This window comes from Phyllostomus hastatus, unplaced genomic scaffold (genome assembly GCF_019186645.2).
Source record: "Phyllostomus hastatus isolate PE091 unplaced genomic scaffold, TTU_PhHast_1.1 phas_scaffold_21, whole genome shotgun sequence".
NCBI classification, from domain to species: domain Eukaryota; kingdom Metazoa; phylum Chordata; class Mammalia; order Chiroptera; family Phyllostomidae; genus Phyllostomus; species Phyllostomus hastatus.
Window position 1 is genome coordinate 22,234,310 of NW_025334017.1, and position 26,171 is coordinate 22,260,480.

The following is a 26,171-nucleotide window of genomic DNA, read 5'->3' on the forward strand; positions in this document are numbered from 1 at the left end:
TTTGTCAACTTCCATTAAAATTTGGATGCAATATATGTCTCTGGAGAGCAAGAAATATATTTTTGAGGTTTTTACTATCTAGAACTAATAATAGAATTATATATATACATGTGTATATATGTGCATATATAATATGTGTGTGTGTATAATCTGTGTGTGTGTGTGTATATATATACTCTAGTTTCCTAACAACTATGGTTTTTAAAGAATTCCACAAACTAAATTAATTACTTAGGTATGTTTTACATATAACTTCCTAGGTATCAAGGGATTACATCTGTTTTAGTAATTCAGAACACAGCAGGACATTAAGCAGCAGTCAATAAATAAATGGTACCACAGGGAGCTGAGCTTATTAAATGTGTATCCTACAATGGAAGCAGCCTGGGTGTCCCTCCATAGATGAATGGATAAAGATGTGGAACATATATACAATATATTACTACTCAGCCCATGGACAAAACCAATGCGGGAGGGGATTGAAGGTGGGAGGTGGGGGTGGGTAGGGCAGGGGAGAGTAATGGGGGGGGGGAAATGGGGACAACAGTAATTGCACAATAAAAATAAAAAAATTAAAAAATAATAGACTAAACAAAAAATAAATAAATAGAAACACAAGTAAAAATGTTTGCTTTTTAAAAACCTGGAAATAAGCACTTGTGTCAAAGAAATTAAAAGAAATAGTTTCAAATTAGATGTGACTATAGATAATTCAAACACATTTTAACAATTAACGCATGTCCAAATAAACTGCCAGCTTCTAAAACCAATTTAACTTTTTGGGGGAGAGGTGATGGGAGGACAAATATCCATGTGTAAACAAAATAAAAAAGTTGATCCACAGGAAAAAAAGAATGAAATCTTGCCATTTGCAACACCATGGATGGTCCTAGAGGGCATTACGCTAAGTGAAATGAGTCAGAGGAGGACAAATAATGAATCATTTCACTTATATGTGGGACCTAAAAGACTAAACAAATAAAACAGACTCATAGATAGAGTATAAACTGATAATTGCCAGAGGATTGGATGATGGAGAATGGGCAAAAAGGTGAAGTAGATTAGGAGGCACAAACTTACAACATAAGTCAGTCACAGGGATGAAATGTACAGCACAGGGAACGCAGACAATACCACAGTAATTTTGCATGGTGATAGACAATTATGAGACTTCTTGTGGTGACCATGTCATAAGGTACATAAATGTCAAGTCACTATGTCATATGCCTGAAACTAATGTTATATTGCATGTCAACTATACTTCAGTTAAAAAGAGCTTTACACTCCAGAATAAATTTTTAAAAAAGTGTTTCATGCGAAAGTGGTCAAACTCATAGAAACAGAAAGTAAATGGTGGTTACCAGTGGCTGAGGGAGTAGAAAAGTTGTTCTGATGGGTGCTTAGCTTCATATTTGCAAGGTGAAAACAGTTCTAGAGAGCCATTTCACAACAATGCAAACATATTTACTTTTGAAGTGTACAAGTAAGATAGCAAATTTTTTTGTTATGTCCTTTTCCACAATTAAAAAGTTTTCTTAAAAAGTTTTTTAAGTGTATTATGTAGTATGAGAAAAGCCTAAACTGGAATTTTTGAGCTTCTGGCTCAGGGGAAAACTAGAGGAATAGCCAGAAAGTTACTGATGGGGAAAACACCTGATAAACAGGTGAAGTAAAATAGGGGGAGGTAGGTAAAGAAAACATTCTCTGCTGTGATCGAGATGGTGGTTACACAATGCTTGTCACGATATCCTTGTCACGATTCACAGAAATGTACACTAAAAAGGGCGGGGCTTATAGAATATAAATTATACCTCAACTTTTAAAATGGGAAAAATAAAGAATTAGAGTGTTTTCTGCTAGGGAAAGACAGAGTGAGATCAGAATGAGTCACCAACCAGAAAACATCAGGGCCACCACATGGTAATGATACCCGGGAAGCCAAGGAACAGAATGGAGGAGAAGTCAAAGTCATGTTTATACCACTTTTTACATGGGCCAGTCCCTCCTCACTCCTTCGACGCTGCTCTCTTATTCAAGTTCCTTTCATTAACCACACCGCTTACCTTTTCTTCTGCCTCACCTCTCAAATGTTGTACAGATATTACTTGTACAAAGGTTTACATGTTATGAGATGACGTGCTCCCTACACTATGCCTCTACGATGTGTACTGACTTGGTGACCGGGTCACTAACTTACATGGGCTAACGGGGAAGATTAGATTTACCAGTGGAATGGCATACAAAAGAGGCCACAAGGTCAAAGGTCAGGAAAGTGTCAAGACAATGGATAAGAAACCATTAGTGCACTAAAGTGACATGAACTCAAGTGTGGTCCCCAGACCACAGCAAGCAAGAGCACCACCTGGGAGGGAATTTGTTAGAAATGCAAATTCTTGGCCCCAGCCCAGACCTATGGAATCTTGATTTATAAGTGGAGCCCAGGCTAAAGGGAATCTTAAAAGCATCAAAAGGAAAGTAGTTAGTTACCTACAGGGGAGCTCCTTTAAAACTGTTAGCTGATTTCTCAAAAGAAACTTTGCAGGCTACAAGGATTGGCAAGCAATACTCAAAGTCATGAAAATCAGGGACCTACAGCCAAGAATGTTCTACCCAGCAAAGCTGTGATTTAGAATAGAAGGGCAGATAAAGAGCTTCCCAGACAAGAAAAAACTAAAGGAGTTCATCATCAATAAACCATTATTACATGAAATATTAAAGGGATTTATTTGAGGAAAAAAGATCAAAACTATGAATAATAAAATGGCAATAAATGCAAATCTATCAACAATTGAATCTAAAACACAAACTAAGCAAACAAGAGGGAGACAGAATCATGGATACAGAGAGCATTTTGATGGTTGCCAATGGGAGGAGGATGTAGGGGAATGGGTGAAGAGGCGAGGGGATTAAGAAGTACAGATAGGTAGTTACAGAATAGTCATATGGATGTAAAGTGCAGTATAGGAAATGGAGTAGCCAAAGAACTTATACACATGACCCATGGAAGTGAACAAAAATGTGGAGATTGAGGAAGTGGGGGGTGCTGGGGGAGGGGGAAAATTGGGACAACTGTAATAGCATAATCATTAAAATATAATTTAAAAAAAAAAGGTCTTCAGATGACTCTTCCATATGATGAAGGCCCACCAGCCCATAGCAGTGCTTTAAATACAAATCACCTAGGCATCCTGTTGAAACGTAGCTTCTAAAAGGTGAGTCTAATGTTCAGACAGGTTGAGAACCTCTGTTCTAAGCCAATCCTCTAATTTTACAAAGTGACTCTGACCCTTTCCAGATCAATTAAATCAGAATCTCCAAGGGTGGAATCTGTGCATCAGCACATTTTAAATGCCCTCTACGTGATCTAATGCATATGGACCTTGGCAAAGTTGTAAAGGCACTCCAGCCCTAAAACACTACTTGTTGAAGTAAAACTTTAAAAGCTACATTACACATCTTCCTTCCTTTAAAATAAGATGTACTGAATATAAAGCAATCCTTTCTAAAGTGGTTGTTTGTAACTATGACCAACAGCACAACATTCTGTGACGTTTAAAGGCTACTAACATTAATAAGGCTATTTCTGAAAAGCAGAACTTAGCTACAGTTAATGCACCTCTGTGCCAAAGTGTGTAGCAGTATTTACTTCTTCTGTAAAAGTTGGCTAAGTTTTCTTCTCTTTTTGAACTTTTTTCCCCTGATCTTTTCATACTACTTTAATCTTTTCCAGTGTGAAAGAATGCTCACTACTTCTAATTCTGCTGTTGCTCCTTCTCACTCATTTATTCAATTTATATTTATTAAACAACTATTATGTGCCAGGAACTATTCTAAGCACTGGGGATGAGCAGTTAAAAAAGAAAAGTCTCCTAAATTCTGGTAGGAGATGACAGGCAATGAACAATTTATGTGGTCCTTAGTACAACAAAGCAAAACAAAGCAGAGCAGAGGACGCAGTAACGGAGGGCATCACGCTGCCCTACACAAGTGTGCTTCTATAGAAGGGTCAAGGAGAGCCTCTCTGGAGAAGTGACCATGGAGCACACACCTGGAGCGAGGGAGCAGCAAGCCATGTGGATATCTGGGGAAGGGTGCTCCACACGAAGGGAACAGTAAGTGCAGAGCTCCTGCGTTTTTGGTGGTTGGTGTGCTCAGAGAAAGCGAAGAGGCCACTGTGGTGGGAGTGGAGCAAGTTAGAGGCACATGGCAGGAAACGAGGTCAGGGGCTAGCAGAGGCATGTGCAGCTGTGTGGAGACCTTGGATTGCTATTCCGAGTGAGCGCAGAGGCCACTAGAGAATTTTGAGCAAGTGAATCACATGATCTTGTATTTTTAAAGGATCACTTCAGCTGCCTGGTGGAGAACAAATTATAGGTTTTCTTATTTTCTGATTGTTGCAGCACGTACATGAACAATAACCAAAAAAAAAAAAAAGGGAGGAAGAAAGAAACTTATGATGAAACAGTGCACAAAACCCAAGAACAGACATTTTACTATAAGCTTAATAAAGAGATGTAAGTATTGATGTACCCCCTACCTGTATATCAGATAGCTGTGGAGTGCAAGACTTAGGTCTTAAAGGCAAGAGGGTTGGTATTTGGGGGAAAGGGTCCACATCCTTCCTTGGTTTCTCTTGACGGAGGTGCCACAGTTTCAGTTCCGCACTAGCGTGTTTTATTGCGTATGAATGGGTCACACAGAATCTCGGTGCCCTAGTGAGAGGAAAAGACATGCACGATCAAACTACGCGATACGCCTCAAAAACCGAGAGCTTACACAGTGTGTAGTACTCGTGCTCGTACTTACCCATCTTGCCATGCCCCTTTTCTAATAATTTCCACTTCTTTTTCTGCCACCTAGTCTTAAAAAAAATATCCTCCTATGGTACATCAACTGCCCGAAATCACATTCACTCGTATACAGAGCCAATATACACTCATACAAAGAAGAAAACATAATTTAAAAACCACATTCCAATGATCATCTACATAAAAATAACTTATACACCTATTTCATGAAGGAAAATCTAAAACTTAGAGTTTCTAATAAAATGAACATAAAATGCATCTGTGATCACTTTAAGGCAGGTTAGTATTTACTTATGGTGCCAAATAAAAACTAGTAGATAAAATTAACACTTTACATATATAAACACTTTATCATGCTTAAGTATACTGCTAAAGTGGATTATGATTCCTATCATTTATTTTCAAGCCTTGAATGTGAAGGCAAGAATTAACTTTACAGTAATTTATATAAATGAAAGAGCAACACCACTGCCAGAAGCTCAGGGAAAAGAATGTCTGGCACACTGTCAAGGCCGCACTCCACTGGGGGGACACCCTGGTGTTCAGCCTGAGGGTTAACTCTTTAAGGGCTGTAGGGTTAACTCCAGCTGTCAGGGACCGTTGCTAATTGTCGGTTTTCCCCCCAGCGCCATAACACAAAGACTGATTCCCATTCCATATTTCAGATCCTGGTAGAAAATTACCTCCTGTTAAAATAGGAAGAAGGTAGATATTTCCCTGAAGTGAACACAGTTTGGGAGTGGAAGAGAATCCTAAATTTATAATTAGTTTAGGATCAGAGCGCATCCTGGAGAGATTGGGGTGGTCATTCTACACTATATTTCAGAACCTATACCTGTAGACTTGGAAATATTCAAGATTACCTCCTATTTGGATGTCAACCAGTAAGTGGGCATATAAACAACATCCTTATCAAATAAATTGTATGTATGCTGGCCAGCAAATCCAAGTGTCTCAATTTTCTGATTCCCATCTTTATAGTATATTGATATGACCCTGTGAGTCTCTGCTACCCCTACCATTTAAATCTTGCATTCTTATTTCATTCACTGCATTAATTTTTGTTAGCTACTCTGTGAATTCATCAAATACTTTAGAATAAATTTCAGTCAATCAATCCTAAATTGTTGTTGTATTATTTTTCATGCTTCCATCATACAAGTTTTCATTACACCACTTATTACACACATCTTAATTCTCAAGCTCTGGAGAGTGGGAGAAGATATTGTATTTGCCACATAATACCATTAGAGAAACTGTATGTGTGTGCATGTATATATATTCATCTGTATGTGCATATGTATGTATATACACATACATATATGTGTGTATACACATATATAAAAATATGGGGGGGTAGTATCTCCCAATAGAAAAATGGACAAAGAAGATAAATTGGCAATTCATGAATTTATGAACATTGAAATCCAATGACCAATAATCATTGAAAAGGTTATCAACCTACTAGTACTCACAGAAATGCAAGTTAAAACTAGAAGACATCAATGACACACCAGACACAATTAAAAATTTTAAATATGACAATATTAAATTCTATCATATATCTGTAGGAATGGGTACTCTCATATTCTGTTTGTGGGAACATAAGTCGGTAAAACTACTTCAGAAAAATGGATACATATACAAGCATATGCATTACGGCATTGCTTATAATTGTGAAAAGTAGAGAACAACCCAAATGTTTAAAAAATGACAAATAAAATAAGGTATATGAGGTCTGTCTGGAAAAAGTCCAGTCATTGTTAAATAATGAGAATGATTTGCATGACACTGATGTATCCTGATAGCCAAGGAGAGTGGACTGGAATGCACATGCGTGAACAATGATGAGTTCACTATACTAATTAGTGGGGGTGGTAGAGTTTATTGACTGAGCCTGTGTACTGTGTGGCTGTTGCATTCAAAATGACTGAGAAAGTAGCACAACAAATCTGCACCAAATTTTTTGTGAAGCTTGAACATTCCTCCACAGAAACTATTCAGATGATTCAGAAGGCTGCAGCTATAGACAACTGATGACTGGCAGCTTCATCAACAATGTGTCCATTCATGCATCACGTCCTGTGCAGAGTTTTTTTGGTGGAACATCAAATCACCCAGATGACTCAGCTCCCTTGCAGCCCAGGTTTGGCACCCTGAGACTTCTGGCTTTTCCCAAAACTAAAATCACTTTGAAAGGGAAGAGATTTCAGACCATCAATGAGATGAAATTCAGAAAATTATGACAGGGCAGCCAATGGTGATTGGGAGAACTGTGTGAGGTCCCAAGGTGCCTATTTTGAAGGGGAGTGAGGGAACAATGTTTCTTGTATCTTGTATCTTCTTCAATAAATGTCTCTATTTTTCATATTACAACACTGGATATCTTCTGGACAGACCTCACATTCATGCAGTGGAACACTATATACAGTAATGAAAATTAATAAAACTCTTAAATGCAATTATTAGACACAAAGGATGCAACAACAGGGTTCTTTATACAAAGCTGTAAAGCAGGCAGATGAAAATATATGTTAAGAGATATATTTTGCCTATGTGGTTGGTAAAATTATAATGAAAAACAAGAAGGTAATAATCACAAAGGTCAGGATAGGGGTTACCCCTGAGGGGGAATGAGGATGCGATCAGGAAGGGACCCTCAGGGGTTTAGTAATGTTTTATTTCTCAGCCTACATGGTGGTTACAGAAGTGTTTGCTACATGATATTCCCTGAAAGGTTTAAGCCTCAGTTTGTAATGTAAAGACTACACAAGATCTTGTAAGATCAAGAAGAAAGGCCCAACAAACAAATGCCCTGGACTGGATGGCTTCACAGGAGAATTTTACCAAACATTCAAAGAAGAACTAACTCCTCTCCTTCTCAAACTGTTTCATAAAATTCAAGAGGAAGAAAACTCCCAAACTCATTGTATGAGGCCAGCATCATCCTAATTCCAAAACCAGAAAAACACACTACAAAGAAAGAAAATGATAGGCCGATATCCCTGATGAACGTAGATGCTAAAATCCTCAACAGAGTATTGACAAATTGAAAACAGCAATGCATCAAAAGGATAATACACCATGATCAAGTGGGATTTATGCTGTGAAAGCAAGGTTGGTACAATATTCACAAGTCCATAAATGTGATTCACCACATAAACAAAATAAATGATAAAAACCCCATAATTATATTGATAGATGAACAAAAAGCATTTGATAAAAACCAGCACCCACTTATGATAAAACGCCCAGCAAAGTGGGATTAGAAGGAACATACCTAAGCATAATAAAGGACAAATATGACAAACCCACTGCCAGAATCATACTCAATGGGCAAAAACTGCAAGTGTTCCCCTTAAGATCAAGAACAAGACAGGATGTCTATTTTCACTTCTCTTACTCAGCACAGTATCAGAAGTCCTAGCCACAGCAATCAAACAAGAAAAAGACATAGAAGGTATCCAGACTGGAAGGGAAGAAGTAAAACTGTCATTTGCAGATGACATGAAAGTGTACATAGAGAACCTCAAAGATTCCACCATAAAACTACTAGAACTGATAATGAATTCAGCAAAGTAGCAGAACATAAAATTAATATCCAGAAGTCAGTTGCATTTTTATGTGCCAATAAGGAACTAACAGAAAGGGAAATTAATAAAACAGTCCCACTCACAATTGCAACAAAAAATAAAATACCAAGGAATAAACCTAACCAAGGATGTAAAAGACTTTTACTTGGGAAATTATGACACTGAAGAAAGAAACTGAAGAAGATACAACTAAGTGGTAAGTGGAAGCACATACTGTGTTCAGGAATAGGAAGAATTAACATCATTAAAATGTCCATACTACCCAAAGCAATCTGTAGACTCAATGCAATTCCTATCAAGATTCTAATGGTGTATATCACAGAACTAGACAGAATTTCAAAAATTTATAGGAAACCACAGAAGGTCCCACATAGCAACAGCAATTCTGAGAAAGAACTAAGTTAGAGGAATCACATTCCCTAATCTAAAAATATACTATAAGGCCATAGTAATAAAAATAGTATGGTCCTATTTGGTATGGTACTATGTTATGATACAATTTGTAACTAACCTCTAAGAAAAGTGAAAGTCACAAAGAAACTTTGAGTCACATTATTTTTCTTACCAATACAGAAGTAAGGGTTTTACAACCTCAGTCTGAATATTTCTTAAGTGTTCATTATTCCACTGAGATCCATCTAGCAGTTTAAATTTTGTTAAGATTTCTGCAGAAAGGTAGCAATCGCCACTGCTCGCTAGATAGCGCTTTTTCATCTTCTCAATATGTCTGCAAGAAAACACATACACGCATGGACACAATATTCAGCTAGCCAAGTATTTCCACTTCTGAAATGTTTGAGACAAGTAGTGAATGACCTCAAAACCAACAGTAAGTGACAGGGGTCCCACTGTGGAGATGAAAGTGTTTTCCCTCAGTCATGGGAATGGGAAGGGTATTTTTGGCAGGTTGGCCCATTGGCTTTGCCAAAGACATCCATGCTGTCACCCCCAGAACCTGTGATGTTACTGTGCCTGAGCAGAGATTCTGCGGGTGTGATTAGGATTTTGAGATTATGCTGAATCAGCTAGGCAGCTCTAATGTAATCAAAAGGTCCTTCTAAGAGGGAGGAAGGAGGATCAGAGTCGTAGAGACAAAAGGCGAGGACAGAAGCAGAGAACAGAGAAAAGAGACGGTTGTGTGCTGGTGGCTTTGAAGATGGAGGAAGGGGCCAGGAACCAAGGGAAGTGGCTGGTTTTCAGAAGCCAGAGAAGGCAAGGGAATGAATTCTCCCCTAGGGCCTGCAGAAGGAATGCTGCCCTGCACACCCATGTTAGACTTCTACCCTCCTAACCGTAGGAGAATAAATTTGTGTTGCTTTGAGCCAATAAATTTGGGGTAATTTGTTACACGAATAATAGGAACTGATACAATCTTGATCCTGAAGAACCTATGTAGGTTGCTTGCACATAACTTCCCTAGTATGTCTTGGGAAGTGCTGGTGGCCTTCCACCCCAGGGTCAGTTAGGTCATCCTTCATAATCAGCCATTTGGTAATGCCTGCTCTTACAACTGTGTACGACCACGATCTGCATGCCAGTGAAGTAACTGGCATGCCCCCGTCACGAGTACATACTCCGCCAAACCCTAATGGGAACTACAGCCTGCTACAGCTGGGTCTGCTTTGCAGCAGATCCAGGAAACCCAGACAAGATAAGGACTTTTCTACAGCAGGCCCCTCTTAGGGTTCTCCAGACGCACAGTACACTAAAACCTAAGGAGCAGCCACACAAAGGCCTGCACCCCATCAGACCTCCAAGGGGCCCTCTACAGGATATCCAGTATGATATCTAGCAGATACCTCATTCAGATACAAATTTCTAAGTGGCATCCAATTAAAGATCATGGAACTTGGTAGCCAATCAGGCTGCTAGGAACAGCCGGCCCTTACATTGTCACAAGATATCTCTTATATAAGGTACCTTATGCCACTGTAGTATAACTGATCATTTTTTTCCATAAAAATATATCACTACACTGTAATAAAAATAAAATTGAGTGATTAGTTTGAAAGCAGGTTTAGAATCTATGGGAGGAAACTTAGGCAAAGCCAAGTAATTGCTACTGTTAGTATTTGAAAGCTTTGAAATCATATTAGTAGTAAAATCAATATTATTATAATAAAATAAATGATCGTATTCATTCCTCCAAAAGTATAGTATAAATTACATTTTTATATTTATTTCCAGCTTTCTGCCTGTACTTAAATAACCCAAACTAACATTCCACAATTTGTTTCTAAAATGACTAAAGTATAAAAAACAGAAATACCTTTGATGTCTTCCAGAATCCTTAAGAACTTTTAATCTCTCAATATCCATCCATAGCCACCAATATCTCTCCCCTAATGTACCTTTGATAAATTTCTTAAATCTTTCGAACTCCTTTCGGTTGCCAATGTCGTAAGTTTTGTGAGAAACACACCAATCGGCTCTGCTTTCTGACCCAACACTCTCACTCTTTGAACTTGTTTCTTCTAACATCTCTTCCGCCTTTCCCTGAGGGGGTTGTGTTGTTTCACTGAACAAAATGTTCTTGTCAGAAATAAGGTCAGGACACTGATCAACTATCACTTCTGTTACATTTTTGAAGCTTATAACATCCTGGCTTTCTAAAAATGGCTGTCCAAACATTTCATGAATTGCTGCTTTCAAAGTAAAGGTTATATAAGATCTTAAAAATTCTTCACATGTCGAGAAATGCAATGTCAGGTTTTCGCCAGCACCCGATTTCTTCTCAAGATATATTCTCAGAAGCGCGTGAGAAGGAGTGTCTTGTAGAGAGACAGACCCGTCTTCTTCTTCGACCTCCACTGAAATTAAGCTAGTGGTTTTAGATGGCCGCTTTTTCATCCTGGGGTGAACTCCATCATCAAAGATAAGACTCTCTGTATTAAATTATAAAAGGCTATTAGATCCGACATGAATACAGAAGACTTTCTTACTATTAACTAGATGTTACAGAGTCAGGATGGCAAACAAGTGTATTATCACACATAGTCACTGCAGGGACCAGGGTCTTAAGGAGGAGTCTAAAGTCACATTTGGGACCAATAGCAGACAAACTTCCAACAGGGATCAGCCATGTCTTCCCTGGACATGGGAGTGGGTAACAGGGGTAGATGGACTAAACATCTGACATCCCTAATACAGAGGATCTCCAAAAGGACATATACTTTAAAAATGTAATATTTCAGACTAATATAGAATGTCAAAATATAAAGATCAACTCTATCAAAGAATTAGAATTTGTACATTAGCCCTGGCTGGCGTAGCTCAGTGGATTGAGCGTGGGCTGTGAACCAAAATGTCGCATGCAAGTTTGATTCCCAGTCAGGGCACATACCTGGGTTGCAGGCCACAGCCCACAGCAACCGCACATTGATGTTTCTCTCTCTTTCTCCCTCCCTTCCCTCTCTAAAAATAAATAAATAAAATCTTTAAAAAAGAAAAGAATTTGTACATTAAACAACTGTACAGGCATAGCTTGTTTCACTGTTTTTCACAAATTGAAGGTTTATGGCAACTGTGAGTGAAACAAGTCTATTGGCATCATGTTTCCAACTGCACGGGCCTGATTCGTGTCTCTTTGTCACATTTTGGTAATTCTTACAATATTTCAAACATTTTCATTATTATTATGCTTGTTATGGTTGACTTGCAATCAGTGATCTTTGATGTTATGAAAGCAAGAGCCGCCACCAGCAAAAACTTTATGACTCACAGAAGGCTCCAAGGATGGTTAGCATTTTTTAGCAATAAGGTATTATTAAGTTATATCATTGTTATTTTTAAATACATTTTATTGATTATGCTATTACAGTTGTCCCATTTTCCCCCTTCATTCCCCTCCACCCTGCACACCCTCTCCCACCCACATTCCCCCCCTTTAGTTCATGTCCATGTGTCATAAGTTCTTTAGTTTCTACATTTCCCATACTATTCTTACCCTCCCCCTGTCTATTTTCTACCTACCATCTATGCTACTTATTCTCTGTATCTTTTCCTCCTCTCTCCTCCTCCCACTCCCCTGTTGCTAACCCTCCATGTGATCTCCATTTCTGTGGTTCTGTTCCTGTTCTAGTTCTTTGCTTAGTTTCTTTTTGTTTTTGTTTTAGGTGTGGTTGTTAATAATTGTGAGTTTGCTGTCATTTTACTATACATGTTTTTTTATCTTCTTTTTCTTAGATAAGTCCCTTTAACATTTCATAAAATAAGGGCTTGGTGATGATGAACTCCTTTAACTTGACCTTATCTGAGAAGCACTTTATCTGCCCTTCCATGCTAAATGAAAACTTTGCTGGATAGAGCAATCTGGGATGCAGGTCCTTGCTTTTCATGACTTAGAATACTTCTTTCCAGCCCCTTCTTGCCTGCAAGGTCTCTTTTGAGAAATCAGCTGACAGTCTGACAGGAACTCCTTTGTAGGTTAATGTGTCCTTGTCTCTTACTGCTTCTAGGATTCCTTCCTTCATTTTTACCTTAGTTAATGTAATTATGATGTGCCTTGGTGTGTTCCTCCCTGGGTCCAACTTATTTGGGACTCTCTGAGCTTCCTGGACTTCCTGGAAGTCTATTTCCTTGGTCAGATTGAGGAAGTTCTCCTTTATTATTTATTCCAATAACTTTTCTACTTGTTGCTCTTCCTCTTCTCCTTCTGGTACCCCTATAATTAGGATGTTGTAATGTTTAAAGATGTCCTGGAGGTTTCTAAGCCTCTCCTCATTTTTCTGAATTCTTGTTCCTTCATTCTTTTCTGGTTTTTGTTTTTTTTTTCTTCCTTCTGGTCCATTCCATTGATGTGAGACCCAGCTTTTATTCCAGCACTATTGGTTCCCTGTGCATTTTTCTTCATTTCACTTATTGTAGCCTTCATTTCTTCATCTAATTTGCGACCAAAATCAACCAGTTCTGTGAGCTTCCTGATCACCAGTGTTTTGAACTGTGCATCTGATAGGTTGGCTATCTCTTGGTCGCTTAAGAAAACTGGCTCTGGGGCCTTAAATTCTGTTTAAGCCATCTTTTTTTTTTCCTTTGTTCTGGTTGTGCCTGTTACATATGGAGGGTGGAGCCTTAGGTGTTCACCAGGGCAGGGCACCCTAGTCTCTGGGTTGTGACGTTGTATGTGGGGGCAGGGTCCGAGAGGGAGTGGTGGTGCTTGCTCCACTCTGGGACCTCAGTCCCTTCTACTGCTTCCCCTGAGCAAACTGGGCCCCTCTGGTGCCAACTCCCAAGTGGGTGGGCTTGTACACGCTGTGGGACCCTCCAAGGACCTCTCCTATGAGGCTGGGAGTCTCTCCCTGCACCTCAGTTCCCACAAGTGTTCTCAATCAGTGCCCCAAGGCTCTATTTCCCAGCTCTGTGATCCTAGGTTGCACTCAGTACCTTGCTTCACAATCGCCACCTCACTGGGTCTGCCAGTTGCCACCTCTCAGCCGGGGTCTGCCAGTTGCTGCATTCAGGGTCCACCCGCTGCAGTCCTGCACACCCCGGATGCCTCACATGCCTGGTCCCAATGCTCTCTGCTCTCTGCGAGGCAACCCTCACCCGGCTGCCCGACTCCACCCCTCCTACCGGTCTGGATGAACGCCTCTACTTTCTTGGTTGTCCAACTTCCATTCAGATCAATTTTCTGTCAGTTTTGGTTGTTATTCTGTTTCTAAATTGTTTTCATCTCTATCCTTGGTTGTGCGAGGAGGCACAGTGTGTCCACCTATGCCTCCATCTTGGCCAGGAGAGTACCTATCATTGTTATTTTAACATAACACTATTGCACACTTAAATAACACTATTGCACAATTAATAGATTATAGTATATAGTGAAGTCTATCACACAACTTTTATATGCACTAGGAAACCAAAAAAGTCATGTGATTCATTGCGTTCACTTCATTATGCTTGTTTGAAAATGAACCTACTATATCTCCAAGGTATGCCCGTATGCGCTTCAATATGTCATGTTGTATGATAAATTAGAATTAGTCACCACAGACGGTGAAACCAGAGATGAACAGATCAAAACTGGAGTCATGTTTGCAATTGTTAAACGTTCACTCTTTCATCAGAAAGATTCAATTACTGTCATACTTATAACCTAACATTATAATTACAAAATGGCATAAGCTATTTACGAATACAAATGGATTGTTTTTATACTTCTTCTGAAGACAGAGGCTTTGGCTCCTACAGTCCCTTTCTTTCAGAAATCAGTGGCGCGTCCAAAGCCAGGGCTTTCACCTGGCAAATCGACCCCTCGAGACACCACGGATTGGGAGACCCGCTGTGGTCCATGCCCCACCCTCACGGACTGCCGTTCAGTGATGGGTGTCAAGCCTCAATCAATTGGAAGTGTTTCATTGAACTGGAAACTTTCACTGAAGGTAATACCAAATCTCCCCCTATATGGAGAGATTAGACTTGCGCGAACCTATGGGAAGGTACTGGGCACACACCCAGTCCCACAGAACTGGAGGCCGAGCACAGGCTGCCATTCTCCTTCCCCTCCTCTGCTCCCCCTCCTCTTCCTGTCTCCTCTCCTCACTACCTTCACTCTCCGGTGTCCTACTTTACCATTTTGGGGAAACTGTAAGGAACCTATAAATTTAGCTTTTTTTCTACTAGGGAGATTATTTTCCTCTTCACCTATATTTAGGTTCAAGTCTAGAGAATCTAGATTTATCATGCCCAGAAGTTGCTTATCTTTTCCAAAGGATTAGGTAAGAACTGTTAGTAAATTGTCACGTTCCTGTCCTGAACCACATTGCTAGATTTTTTCTCAGCAATATCATAACATGTCAATGACTCCCATTTCTGAAAGTTTCCTTCTATTTTTATAAAAAGTTTACGTCATCCACAAAAGTTCCCCACAGTAGAGCTGCATCTGCTTTTCAAGGTGAAAAACAGTCTGAATTTAAAAACAGAAGGAAAACTCAAATTCCACAGAGGAATATTTATTTTTAAGAGGCGATAAAGGTGGCTCCCCCTTTATTTCAAAAGCTTAATAACAAGAATTTATAAACTGTAATGAGAGATCAAGACTAGACAAACACTGATTGATGGCCTATTAGGTACCAGGCACTAGGCCACACATTTTCTATACATTGAGCATCTATCATTATTTTACATTTACAGGTGAGAAAAGCAAAAGCTCCCAGAAGTGGAATAACTTACGAAAGTCACACGGCCAATAAGGATCAGAACTGAGTTCTAAACTCATCCTCTTTCCACTATACAAAGTTGCCACTTGAAAAACATTAGGAAGTAGAGTTGAGGGAAGAGGGGGGAGACCATCTTTTCCTTCCCAACCACTAAGTGTTGTATTGTAAGATCAGAACAACAGAAGACCTGAAGAGGTGTTCTGAAGGCCTTCTTGTCCTTCTCTGCTTACCAGATTCAGATGAAATAACTGGTGGTTCAGTTCTGTTGTGGTGTACAGCAGACAGTAATGGAAAGGTTGATACTGTATGCTGACTTTGTCTCGCTAGTGCAAACCAATCTTTTGCTTGAGTAGAGGAGGCCTAGGGAAAAAGAAGCATGTGTGTTTAACATAAGATTAGCAGTATTCTCCCAATCACAAACCTGGACAAATCATTATGATGTGATTCAATTTGCACTATACAATATGTAAGGGAAAAATTATGCCAGGAAGGAAAGAAGGTTGTACACAGAAAAATTTATTAGCTAAGAGAATAATGGGAAGGAAATTTCAAATCAGGTAATTTTCACATTAGATGACCAAAGCGAAAAAATGAGCCCAGTGCCCTCATAGTATTCTTCATTCTTCCACCAAATGCATGCAACCTTACATGCTGGATTCACTACAGGTTTGCGCCATCTAACTCAAGCTTGGCAGTCACCATGACTCATCAGCCCTTGGACGCATCTTGAGCCAGCTGCTCCCACTCACAACCTTCCCAATCATTTCATGCCCCTAATTCTGTCTGACCTGGCTCAGTGTTTTTAACAACTCCTCCCTAATACCACACAGACTTACTCTCAGTAGCACAGGAAACGTCTCGGCTCAGTTGCCACTTGCCTTAGACTCAGCATTCACAACTTTGCTTGGATTGGATACTTCCTGAAGAATGATTCCTGACTCCACCTGCTCCAGGTTGTAGCCTTCAGTTTTTCCTTTGCTTGGTGACCCTTAAGTCAGTTGACACAAAACCCAGGCTGACCCTGGGGCTTCTAGAATCTGAATCCTAAGAAGCCCCTCACCTTAGCCTCCCAACGATAATTCCTCTGCCTGACTTTCTCAGTAACATCCTCACCTGTTTTTCTAAGAGAATCTGTTTGTTCAACACAACTGAGAAGGAAGTTGGTAGCATTACTCTCATTTCTCATTTCTCTTTCCTCCAACTGAATCAGCTGGTTAGCCCTTCGCCTAAGGAACACTCACAGGACAGGCAGGGCTCAGATGGAATAGGTACTGTTCCCTGACTGTTGGGCAGAATCAGCACTGCAGGCAAGGCCACACGATGAGACCAAAAGCAGGAGAGAGAAATGAGAGGTCATGTGTTCTGGGCAGATAAAAGCTTTTCAGAAGACCAAACTTTTACCACCCTAAAATATGCCTTTGGGAATATTGATTGTAAGCTGGTTACTAAAAAACAAAAAGACTCTGAAAGAACCTTTGACCCACCCCCTAACTTGCCTAAAGGAATTTTAGTACAAAAACCTGCTTAAAGGAAAGGAGCATCACCTTAGCATCATAATATTGCTACTGTTGGTATTTAACTAATTATTAATTTTAAAAGAGGGGAGCAAAGGGAATTAGACATTGAGCTTAATAAACTGGGGAGCAAGAGCCTGCTTGCTTAGCCAGGAAACTATAGCTTCACACCCCAGGGGATCCCCAGCATTGCTCCAGCAAGGGGGTTAACACTCTTCCCTTCCTCCCTCTAGTACTGATTGTTGGGGGCACATGGGGAGAAGCTTGACCAAAGAGACCTTCTCAGTCTAAATTTGGGGTGTATACCCATCAAAGCCCGCAAAAACTTGGGAAGTTGACTGGTAATTTAGAAAAAGCTTCAAGTCTTTTCCAAACCCGAGATACATATTTGCAGGGGAACAAAGAAACTCTCCCTCTCTCTCTCTCCACCCCCCCCTCACCTGCCACCATGCTTGGCCCCTACACTCATGCGTTCTTTCTCCTTAGCTATGTGGCCTTAGCAGCTGCATGGCCCATGACCATGGAAACTCCAGACACAGGCTCCAGGAGGGAGCCTGAACACTACAGCACAGCACTGGGCTGCAGCTGCAAACACAGGCTAAACTAGCCAGATACTGGACTGGACTGGACTGGACTGGAAGTTAATACAGCATAGGACCTCTAGGTAGTGACTCTTATTCTGGTCCTACTGAAGACAAGATTGGACTTTTTCCATGGCAAAATAGACAGAGATGGGATGTTACATGATCAATAAAGTTTACCCCATCCTCCCATGTGGGTCTCAGGAAATTCTTTGCCTGGCAACACCGTAAGAACTCCACTCCCACCACTAATAATATGAACTAAATGTGGCAGACAGGAAGAAATCTAGCAAAACCTGTTTGTTGAACTTCCTTCTGTGTCCCATTATTTCTGGGTGGCCCAGCAAAAATGTATTTATCACATTTGCTCTTTCTACCGAGAACTGCCTACTTTCCCTCGGAGACCCCAGACCACTGCCCTCTTTCTCCTCAGTTCAGAATGGCGCATAAGCCTCAGCAGGCCAGTGCCCGCAGGTCTCCTTTCTCATGGCACCCCCACGTGTGCCTTGTAATAAATTTTGGACATTTTCTCCTGTTAAGCTGTCTCATGTTAATTTGATTATTAGCCCAGCCAGAAGAACTTAGAAAAGTGAAAAATTATTTTTTATACCCTTATACTTTGAGAGACTCTAATTTCCTTTTATTCCTTCTTTTCCTTGTTTAAAACGAAGTCATTTATTATTACTTCTATGCCCTTTCAACATATATTTATTGAGTGACTTCTCTATTCCAAGCAGTGTCTTAGCCACTGAGAGGAGACCAAAATAATTAGGGAATTTTCAAGGAATTGAGAGCGACCAATATACAAGAGTGCTTATTATTTCAGCTGCACAAAAAAAAGAGAGGAAGAAATAGTCAGACACATAAGCAATTAATTATTCTACTGTATAGTCAAGAGATGGTTCAGTTGTTTATGTTTAGATGGTATAAATGAAGGATTCAAAGAAATGTTACCAGCCATCATAAAGATGATTCCCTATCTATAGTCACAGTTTAAATGATTTAAGGACCCAAAGAACATTGTATCCTTAAACTTAAAAAGCTATATCCATATACAAGAATAAACTCAAAATTGATGAAAGACTTACAATAAATCTTAGACTCAATCATAAAAATCCTAGAAGAAAACACAGGCAGTAAAATCTTGGACACTTCTAGTAGAAGTGTCTAGTAGATCTCACGTAAATCTGTTTTAAACAAAACGTAAACAAATGAGACCACATCAAACTAAACAACATTTGTACAGCAAGGAAACCATCAACAAAATGAAAACGACAACACACTGAGTGGGAAAACATATTCGCCAAAATACATCTGATAATGATTAATATCCAAAATTTACAAAAAGCTTATATATAAAACTCAGCACCAAAAACAATTCAATTAAAAAAATGGTATTTTAGCCCTCGCTGGTGTGGCTCAGTGGATCAAGTGACGGCCTCAGAACCAAAGGGCTGCTGGTTCAATTCCTAGTCAGGGCACATGCCTGGGTTTCAGGTCGGATCCCCAGTTGGGGGCACTTGAGAGACAACCACACATCAATGTTTCTCTCCCTCTCCCCCCTCTCTAAAAATAAATTTTAAAAAAATTTAATAAAAATTTAAAAATGATGTTTATTCAATAAATGGTGTTGAGAAAATTGGGTAGATTCATGCAGAAAAATGAGACTAGACCACCTCCTTACACCACACACAAGAACAAATACAAAGTGGATCAAAGACTTAAATGTTAGACCTGAAACCATAAAAATCCTAGAAGAAAACATAGGCAGCAAAATCTCAGACAGTGCTTGTAGCAATATTTTATCAGATATATCTCCCCAGGCAAGGGAAACAAAAGAAAAAATAAATAAATGGAACTACCTCAAACGAAAAAGTTTTTGCACAGCAAAGGAAATCATCAACAAAATAATAACACAACATACAGAATGAGAGAACATATTTACCAATATATCTGATAAAGGGTTAATATCCAAAATTTATAAAAAACTTAGAAAACTCAACACCAAAAAAGCAAACAACCCAATTAAAAAATAGGCAAAGGACCTGAATAGACACTTCTCCAAAGAGGACATACAGATGGCCAATAGACATATGAAAAGATGTTCCGTGTCACTAATCATCAGAGAGATGCAAATTAAAACCACAATGAGATATCATCTCACACCTGTCAGAATGGCTGTCTATCATCAATAAATCAACAAGCAACAAGTACTGGCAAGGATATGGAGAAAGGGGGACTCTTTTGTACTGTTGTTGGGAATGCAGACTGGTACAGTCAGTATGGAAAGCTGTGTGGAGATACCTCAAAAATTAAAAATAGAATTGCCTTATGATTCAGCTATCCCACTTCTGAGAATATATCTGAGGGAACCCAAAACACTAATTCAAAAGGACATAAGCACCCCTATGTTCATTGCAGCATTATTTATAATTGCCAAGATATGTAAACAGCCTTTCTGTCTATCTGTAGATGAATGGATAAAACAACTATGGGACATTTACACAGTGGAATACTACTTGGCCATAAATAAGGAGAAAATTTTACCCTTTGGGACAGTATAGATGGACCTTGAAAACATTATGCTAAGTGAAATAAACTAGTCAGAGAAAGACAAATACTATATGATTTTGCTCACATTTGGAATCTAATGAACAAACTGAACTAACAAAGAAAATGAGGAAGTCCTCCTGAGGAATGAGTGGTCCCACTCAGGGTGCCCTCTCCAGCCCAGGGTTCCAGTCCCAGGGAGAGAAGTGCCTATAACCACCAGCTGCAAAACCCAGCAGAGATTGTGGCTGAGTGAGATAAAGGCTTCCAGAGTCCCAGGCATTCCTCTTAAAGGGCTGCACACAGACTTACTTGAACTCACTTGCTCTGAGCTCCAGTGCTAGGGCAGCAACTTATAGGTGCCAGGAACATACTGGGAAGAACTAAATAGTCTGACTTCAGGGCACGAGCGACAGGAGCAGCTTTATTCTAGATCAAAGTGCTGGCATTGGCCATTGTCCCTTTGATGAACCCTCCATTGCAGGCACAGGTGGGCCACATATCTGAGTGTCCATCAACCTGGCTAACACTGATCACCCTGCCCTGGTGATTTCCTGAGACCCTGCCCCATCCAACTTGTGAGACCACCCAAGTCATTTCCAGTGGATTTTCCAGATAAACAGCCAGTCTTGGCTCATGCTATGAACTTGCCTAAATTCTCTCAAAGGTGCACAAACCCCAAATAAGCAGCATCTGGCCTCAGCATGCCCTGTACCTCTTTCTAAGCAGCCCCAAACTCAGCACTAGCTGCAGCCAGCCTTAGTTTGCACCTTAGCCTACCCTGGCACTTTGAAGCCTAGCACTAATAACAACCATTTGCAGATCATTTTTAGTTCATGCTGGGTGGCCTGAGGCAGGGCACAGACAGAAGCTGAATTTGGCCTGCATAAGAGCCCCTATGAAGAGGCCCCAGAACCAACACATGTAGTGCTCAGCTTCAGACTACAAGAAAACACCACCCAACCACCTCCACAAACAAACAACCCAAAGGGAAGACTCAGCAGGCATCAGAGCCCTGCTAAAGCAAATACTACCTTGTCAGGTTTGCTCCTGCACAACAGCTCCTCCACTATAGGCACAGTCAGTCCTCACAACCAATCAGTGTAAGGATCAATCCCTTCCACTGACATGCCAACAGCAATCAAGGTTCAACTACAACAGGAGGATACACACAACCCACACAAGGGACACAACTGGAGTGCGCAGTTCAGGTGACCAGGGAGACTGTGCAATGGGCCCCACAGGACAGCTACTACATAAGGCCACTCTACCAAGACTGGGAGACAAAGCATCTCTACCTAATACATAGAATCAAACACAAGGAAGAAGCCAAAATTAGACAAAGAAATATACCGTAAATGAAAGAACAGAACAAAGCTCCAGAAAAAGAACTAAATAAAATGAAGACTGCAATCTACCAGATGCAGAGGTCAAAACACTGGTTATAAAGATGCTCAATGGTCTCATAATTTAACAAAGAAATTGAAACATAAATATGGAGATAGAAAATATAAAAAAGGACCAGCCAGAAACGAAGAATAATTTACAAGGAATCAACCATACAGTCGATAAAGCTGAGAATCAAATCAGTGATTTGGAATATAAGGAAGCAAAGTAACACCCAATCAGAAGAGAAAAAAAAATACAAAAAATCGAGGATAGTGTAAGCAGCCTCTGGGACAACTTCAAGCATAACAACATTTGCATTAAGTGGTGCCAGAAGGAGAAGAGAGAGAGAGGTTGAAAACCTGTTTGAAAAATGACAAAAAAACCTCCCTAACTTGGCGAAGGAAATAGACATACAAGTCTAGGAAGTGCAGAGTGTCCCAAACAAGATGTACTCAAAGAAGCCCACACCAAGACACACCATAATTAAAATACAAAAGGTTAAAGACAAAGACAGACTCTTAAAAGCAACAAGAGAAAAGCAGTTAGTTACTTACCAGGGAGCTCCCATAGGACTGTCAGCTGATTACTCAACAGAAACTTTGCAGGCCAGAGGGATTGGAAAGAAGTATTCCAAGTCATGAAAAACAAGGACCGACAACCAAGATTACTCTACCCAGCAAAACTATCATTTAGAATCAAAGCACATATAAAGAGTTTCCCAGACAAGAAAAAGCTGAAGGAGTTCAGCACCACCAAACCAGTATTATATGAAATGTTAAAGGATCTTCCTTGACAAAAAGAAAATAATAAAAAATATGAACAATACAATGGGAAAAATACCTATCAACAACTGAATAAAAAACTTAGAGAACATTATTCTAGGTGAAATAAGCCAGCCAGAGAAAGGCAACTACCATATGATCTTACTCATATGTGGAATCTAAGGGACAAAAGGAACTAACAAGCAAAATAGTAACAGTCTCATAGATTGCAGGATGACAGCTGTTGCCAGGGGTGAGTTGGGGTGGAGGGATTGAGCAAAAAATAAAGTAGAGAGAAAATACTTAGGGACACAGACAATAGTGTGGTGATTGCCCGGGGCAGGGGTATGAAAGGAGGTGGAGGAGTGGACAGTGGGGTTAAATGGTAATGAACAGAGACTTGGCTTGGGATGGTGAACACATAATATAATGTACAGATGATGTGCTGTAGAATTATGCACCTACAACTTGTATAATTTTGTTAACCAGTATCACCCCAATAAATTCAGTAAAAAGGAAAAGGAAAAAATATGAATAATAAAACACAATAACTACAAATCTATGAACAATTAGTTTAAATGTAAACAAATTAAATGCTCCAATCAAAAGACACAGGGTGGCTGAATGGATAAGAAAATAAGATCCTTACATATGCTGCCTATGAGAGACTCACTACAGATTGAAAGACATACACAGACTGGAAGTGAAGGAATGGGGAGAGATATTTCATAATTGAAATAAACAAATAAAAAAAGTATTGGGGTACCAATACTTATATCAGACAAAATAGAATTTCAAACAATGGCTATAACAAGAGACAAAGAAGTTCCCAGTAATTCCACTTCTGGATATTTATCCAAAAAAATCCAAAACATTAATTCAAAAAGACATATGCATCAGTATATTCATTGCAGCATTATTTACAATAGCCAATATACAGAAGCATGTACGTGTTCATCAACACATAAACAGATAAAGAAGAAGTGGTATATATATACATACAATGGGATAGAACTCAGCCATAAAAAAGGGGTGAAATCTTGCCATCTGCAATAACATGAATGGACCCAGAATGTATTATGCTAAGTGAAATGTCAGAGTAAGACAAATACTATATCATTTCACTTATATGTGGAATCTAAAAAACAAAATAAATGATCAAACAAAACAAAAACTCCTAGATACAGAGAACATTTTCATGGTTGCCAGATGGGAGGGGGGTTTGGGGGATGGGTGAAGAGGTGAGGGGATTAAGAAGTACAAATTGGTAGTTACAGAGCAGTCATGGGGAGGTAAAGTACAGCATAGGGAATACAGCCAGTAATATTGTAATAACTAAGTATGGTATCAGATGGGCACTAGATTTATCAGGGTGATCACTTCATAAGTTATATAAATGTCCACTCACCATGTTATACACCTGAAACTAGTATAATATTCTATGTCAACTATAATTGAAAAATAAGTATTAAACAAAAAAACACATGAACACAGAAACTTAAATATTTTTTAAAGTTATTAAACTGGGGTCCTTATGACTTTGATTAAATTTAATTTAGCTTTGAACCCTAGCTCTAGAAATCCTATCGCTCTCTCTCTCTATAACTGTCACAGATCCATCCTCTCCCCTGGATAATCAGCCATTCCCGAGGCAGCAGAAGACAATAGCCCTGGACCTAATGGTCACCAGGTCTGGACATCTGGCAGACTAAAGATAACATTGTGACCTAAGTTATGTTTCTGCTCCTGAACCCTAAGGTGGGAAGAGCCCCTTCTCCCCACCCTCTCCCCCGCTACTTTTCCCTGAGACCAGACAGAGGGATGCCAGAGGGGACCTCAGAGCTGTTCTCAAGACCTGAAGAAATCATTTATCACCCTTACCTCACCTTGGACCAATCAGCTCCCAGCATAGCCCCTGGCCCCCAAGCCCACAGTATGTGATCTTGCCCTGTGTTATCCATAACCTGCACGCCATCAGGGAGTCGGGTCTTTCCAGACATGAGCTTGCCTGTACTCCAGATTGACCAATATTCTAATAAACCCTATTTCTATGCTGCAAATTCCTACTCATATATTTCTTTTGGGCCAGTGTGAGCAGGCAGGTGGACTCAAATATTGGAGCCCAGTAACAATTATAGAATCCAAATAACAAAAAGTTGCATAGAACAATAAAATCATGGACATAACTCAAGTCACCCAGGCTTCCTAGGTGACACTGAGCATGTTCTTCAATCTCGCATCTGTCCCTTCACACACACGAGGACAGGAATTCTAATTACACTTTGGGTGAAAGTGCAGGGCAAGCGAGTCAGTGTAAGTCCACAAGGGTTTTCGCTAAATCTGCTTTCGGAGTATTTGAAATAATTTTCCCTGTGCAAGGGGTACAAATGAAATTCATGTTACTAAAATAAGAAGCTTTATTGGAGTGCCAAGTCACAAAGAACCACTCATACGTTTACCTCGCCAAGAGAAACGTAGAACTTTTTCATAAGGACAGTGTTGTCATCTTCAGTGGGAGGAGGAGGTGGAGTGGGTGGTTTCCTCAAGGCCCAGGGAGAAATGTCTGTATCTACCATGATAGTCATGCCTGATCTACTCCATCTCACTTGTGAAACCAGTTTGGCTAACCTGCATTGTAGAAAGCATACAAATTTGAAAAAAGTTTCAAGTTTAGTAGAATTAAAAAAAAACACTAAAATTTTATTTTACATATTCAAGCCAATATCCCTAACTCTGTAAGATGATTCTCTTAGGATCTGCTAAAATTAATGGCTTATTCATAGAATTGCTAAGTAGTTAATAAGTATTCTAATTTGCTTCATTTTTATTTTATTTAAAAATGATTGTTGTAAGAAAAGGTCAGATTTCAGTTAAACGTCAGAATGTTTGGGTCCTTATGCTTTAGGAGCCAGGCCACACAGAAGATAAACTTCACTTGGCACTATGACATTCTGTCTTTTTCACGATACACTTATTTTCATTTTTTAACACCCTGTACATAAATGCCATTATCATATAATAAGTAGATAATTTTCAAAGTAGAATGATTAAAGCAGCACAACTGTCATACATTTATTAGGTGCTGTTTCTGTGAAATCTCAGTAAAAGCTATGTGGCTTTTTTTAACGAATGCTGTAACATTCTTATACTATAGCAACTAGGGTCCACTCTCCAATGGATTTAAATAAACTTTATTAAGAAAGAACAAAAAATAACTTTGGGTAAAAAAATAGACATTAAACAAAACATGTATATTGATGGAACTACAATACCTGTATTCAAAATAGCAATCACTTTCCAGAAACGCTGGAAGTCTTTCTTTCTTGATCCACTGAATGCCTTGTTCACGACTGAGACACTAATTGAGACACATGAGAGAAAATGAGCGTCAAGGAAAAATCACCTTTTAGGACATTCAGGGCCTAATCATTAGAGCAATAATGACCTCCAGCTGTTATGAGGAGCCTCTACCTTCTGTCTGCATAAGAGCAAGAACCCAGAGTCACAGAGTTGAGGCTACTTCTTGCCTTCTAGGGCCTCCTTAATTCTCTCAACAACCCTGCATCAACCATCATCTCCATTTTACGGATTAGCAAACTGAATCCAGAGAAGTTAGGTAACTACTGAAGTGGAGGATTGAGATAAAATTCGGTTAATCTCGGTATTTTCTTCGTTATAAAATGGGTTAAAATAATCACAACCAGAAAAAGTCAACCAGAAAACTTGGTAAAGACAACTATGGTCACTGAAGGCCCTCTGTGCTTCCAATTTTAGAAAATTTTGTTAAATATTGACCTCCCCAAGCACGTTCCTACAGATGC

At 39.6% G+C, this 26,171-nt stretch overlaps 1 protein-coding gene across 1 annotated transcript in view; it reads right to left on the reverse strand.

Annotated features, from left to right (window-relative positions):
* Window positions 1–26,171, reverse strand: part of RGS22 (regulator of G protein signaling 22) — a 120,948-nt gene that overhangs the window by 71,178 nt on the left and 23,599 nt on the right. Inside the window, exons 5-10 of the mRNA XM_045861259.1 lie at window positions 25,623–25,708; window positions 24,810–24,978; window positions 15,786–15,915; window positions 10,671–11,286; window positions 8,967–9,128; window positions 4,538–4,712 (exon numbers count right to left, since the gene is read on the reverse strand). Coding sequence (XP_045717215.1) covers window positions 4,538–4,712; window positions 8,967–9,128; window positions 10,671–11,286; window positions 15,786–15,915; window positions 24,810–24,978; window positions 25,623–25,708 — 1,338 coding nt within the window. The remainder of the gene's footprint in view (window positions 1–4,537; window positions 4,713–8,966; window positions 9,129–10,670; window positions 11,287–15,785; window positions 15,916–24,809; window positions 24,979–25,622; window positions 25,709–26,171) is intronic.